This window comes from Camelina sativa, chromosome 6 (assembly GCF_000633955.1).
Source record: "Camelina sativa cultivar DH55 chromosome 6, Cs, whole genome shotgun sequence".
NCBI lineage: Eukaryota > Viridiplantae > Streptophyta > Magnoliopsida > Brassicales > Brassicaceae > Camelina > Camelina sativa.
This window is the reverse complement of record NC_025690.1, coordinates 13,234,168-13,238,036: the sequence shown is the minus strand read 5'-3', so window position 1 is coordinate 13,238,036 and position 3,869 is coordinate 13,234,168. Positions and strand designations below refer to the sequence as shown.

General features: G+C 48.8%; 1 protein-coding gene across 1 annotated transcript; it reads left to right on the top strand.

The window, feature by feature from the left end:
* On the top strand, positions 1,007–2,098 carry LOC104698998. Its single transcript, XM_010414363.1, has one exon. It carries the CDS (start codon positions 1,007–1,009, stop codon positions 2,096–2,098), a length of 1,092 nt encoding a protein of 363 aa, XP_010412665.1.

The following is a 3,869-nucleotide window of genomic DNA, read 5'->3' as shown; positions in this document are numbered from 1 at the left end:
CATATTTTATTTTTGTAGATGTTAGGGGTGGATTCCCCTCCTAACCATAAATCTGGTCCATGGAGATTCTCCTAATGCCCAAATAAACACTTAAAAGAGGAAAGGAGTATTCCGATCCTTTTAAGTGACGAACCGACACGATTTCCTATAAATATAAGCGTACGACGCTTAAGTCAAGGATCTGCGAAAAAGGTGAAGAAAACGCAACAGAAATCACTAGCAATTAGTTCTAACAACTCGTCGAAAACGTAAATCGACGAGTCGCAAGCTCGTCCATTTCAATTTCTTGTCATTCGTTCTATTAACTACCGTTGTAGTCCGGATTTTTGTGCCCAAGCACCGAGTTAAATAAGAAAGAGTCGACCTCTTTTTACCGAGCTATAAATATCTAATTGTGACCGATATCAACATCAACAACTTGGCGCGCCAGGTAGGGGGAGCCATGTCGAAACTTTCTTTGAGGACTTAGAAGACGGACCTACGGAGAATAGACAAGATGACAGGAGAAACCAGAGACGCACACCAAGGAGAAGGATCGTCGGGAGGAACGATCACCCCAGCGACGGACCAAGCAGGGAATACAACACTCCCTACGCCCGATGTTCCGAGGAAAGCCACAGTTACGGATAGTCCTGGCGAATTCATCATAGCTACGAATCTGACAAGCCCTACGACGACCGAGGCAACGCCGACCCCCGAACAGCTCGCCCTTCTTGTTGATCGACCAATCTCTAGTATCGACGAATTGTTCCGCGGAATACTGATGCGCCTTGACCAGCAGGAACAGTGGACGAATACCCGTTTTGACGCACTAACCACGGCGCAAGCCAGATCATAGGAAGAAATAAACTACATCAATACGACTCGACCAAACCTAGAAAGTTCCAGCATTGTTGGAATAACCGCAAGACCACAACTGCAGGTCGGTAACTTGGACCCCCGACCTATAGGCCGAGAAGGACCAACTGGAAACCGAGACCCCGACTTAAAGGAAATCAAAGATAAAATGCAGGAAATGGAAGCGATGTTCCAAAAAGTGACGAGCAAGGCACCAGAGGTAGACCTTGTGCTGGAAGCAACACAACGAACACCATTCCCCAAAAGGCTGGCGATGACGCCAGTACGACGACTGGTCAAGCCGAGGTTAAGCTACTACGACGGAACCGCCGACCCGCGAGATTTTCTGCACACCTTTGGGGTATCCCTCGGCCCTCTGCAATTCAGCCCGGAAGAGTACGACGCCAAAATATGTCAGATCTTTGCCGAGCACTTGACAGGCACCGCTCTGAGTTGGTTTTTGCGGCTCCCTTCTTGGTCAATTGACAGCATAAAGGACTTAATAACCGAATTTCTGAAGCAATTCTCGGCTTTGATGGAGAACAAAAACTCTCACGCCGACCTTTATGCCCTGACACAGGAACGTCAAGAACCGCTTTGGTCTTTCATAAGACGGTTCAAAGAGATCGTCGCCAATGTTTCAATCCCGGATGTCGCGGCAATCGTCACGCTCGGAAATGCTCTATGGTATGAATCCCGTTTCAAGGAAGAACTATCCTTGACACATGTGGAAACAATAGCCGACGCATTGCTTCGGGGAGCGAAGCATATCGAGCTCAAAGAGGAGAAGGACGTTGACGCAAAGAAGCACACAAAGGCAAAAACCACTGTGATTAAAGAGCCAACGATCATCGCTCCAAAAATCGAGCACACCGAGCCTCGGCAGCATTTCACCCGGAATCAAGATCGGACCCGCCGGACCTTCTTGATCGCCGACGACGTACAACAAAAACAACCATGGAACGTCTACGTCAGAAGAGAAGGAGGAGAAAGCATCACGACCCAGTACTGCGATTACCACCAAAGCTCCACTCATGCGACTGAGGATTGCCGCTATCTCCAAATGATCTTGATGGAACGATATAAAAAAGGCGCAATAGTCTTCGAGTCTGACAGAAGTAAGATGCCCCGGCCCAGGAAGAACAATCCCAAGCGAGGAGAAACTGCTGCCCGCAAATTCGAAAGCAAAAATTCTAAGATTCTCGACGATCAAAGTGAGGATGAACTAGGGGCATCAGACGACGTCACCCACGAGAAGTGACCTCGTACCGATCAAAAGCTTGATCAAAACCCACCACAGCCCAGGCGACAAATAAATATGAATATGGGAAGGCTAGCAGGATGCAACAACTCGGTTAGGTTAATTAGGGATTACACCAAGAAAGCCGAGATGAAGAAGTCTTGGCCATCAAGAGTTGATTCCCCGAACACGCTGATATCCTTCGACAATAGCGATCTAGAAGGGTTAGATCTGCCGCACAACGACCCACTAGTCGTCGAACTCCTCATAAGTGAACGTCAAGTCACAAGAATCCTGATTGAAACCGGAAGCTCGGTGAATGTGATCTTCAGAAACGTCTTAGGTCAAATTAAAGTAAGCGAAAGCGAAATCGTACCGGAGTGCCACTCGCTAATGGGATTTGATGGGGATTTGAAAGACCCCGACCCCGGCCATCCAATGGCCGGTGAGGTTCTCTCGTCCTTTATTCGATACTTAGTCATATTATACGGTCCATTCTTTAAACAAGGTTCATTCGCGTATTCTGTGATTCAATGTTTAGAGTCTATATGATATAACTTAGAGTAAAGCAAACATTCGAACATTGTATTAATAATCAAAGGATTCGATACAACTTATGAGTTTGCATAATAAGCTAGTACAAGTTGTATAATCGATCCTAGCTACCCTTATCACCACCACTCATCATCCCAGGCATGAGTCTCGCACCTACGCAGTTCCCTTTCCGCGATCTCCCTCCTTTCGTGCAATCCAAGTAACCATCAATAACCTTTCCCTTAGGCCGTGCAGTATCATGCAATGCATGCTAGATCATAATAATCGTCCAATATGATGGTTGAACGGTAGAGAGTTATCCTGCGCATCAGTTCGACGGTGTACCGAGGTATCTGAACAGATCCCCGTCCAGCCACCGAACCGCGCTTACTTTTCTCCGACCGAACCGTCCGTACTCGGACACCCCGGATGGTACGTTGGTCGGTAGAGAGTTAGCATGCGCATCAATTCGATCGTATCACGACCGAGCCGCACCCCCTTTCCTCCGACCAACTCAACCAACCGAAGCATTATAAATGCTTATGCACATGCAACTACCCCATTCCCCAGAACCATAAGGTCAGTACTGTACTCGCACTCTCGAGTTTACTGTGGTATTTCTATTTTCGATCCTCCCCCAAATAAGAGAAATGCCCTCTTTATATAGGGTCATGGGCCGCGGTTTTGGCCCCAAAAGGCACCCTTCGGACGAATCTGTTCTATCGCTCATGTTCGCTTGTGTACGCTTGGCCATACCCGTTCGACCGTGCCTTTTCGGTCACGAGCTCCCCAGCTGACCGGTACACCGTCCACTACCGTCCAGCTTGTCGAGCTGGGTCGAGCTGCTCGCAGCTGGCCGAGAGCTGTCCGCAACTGGCCGAGAGCTGTCCGGAGCTGAACGATCTTTGTCCCCTACTTGGCTCATTTTTTCCCCATTAACCGAGCTAACGAGTAGCTCTTCCCCGTCTTGTCCGAGATCTCCCTACCATTCCGGACCAAGCCACAGCCTACGATCCTATTCAGGATCGCCGGCGTTACAAGTCTCCCCCCCCCCCCCTGNGGGTCGCCCACTTCAAACTCCAACTCCTTCCGGCGCTTGTCCCCATAACTCTTATGTCGGTTTTGGGCTTCCTTTAACTTGATTTTTAAGAACTTTAACTTTTCGGCCGTCATTTCCGGTCCGAATAACGTCCGTTCCCCAACCGGCGTCCAGCACAATGGCGTTCGACATGCCCGGCCATAAAGCGCTTCATAAGGC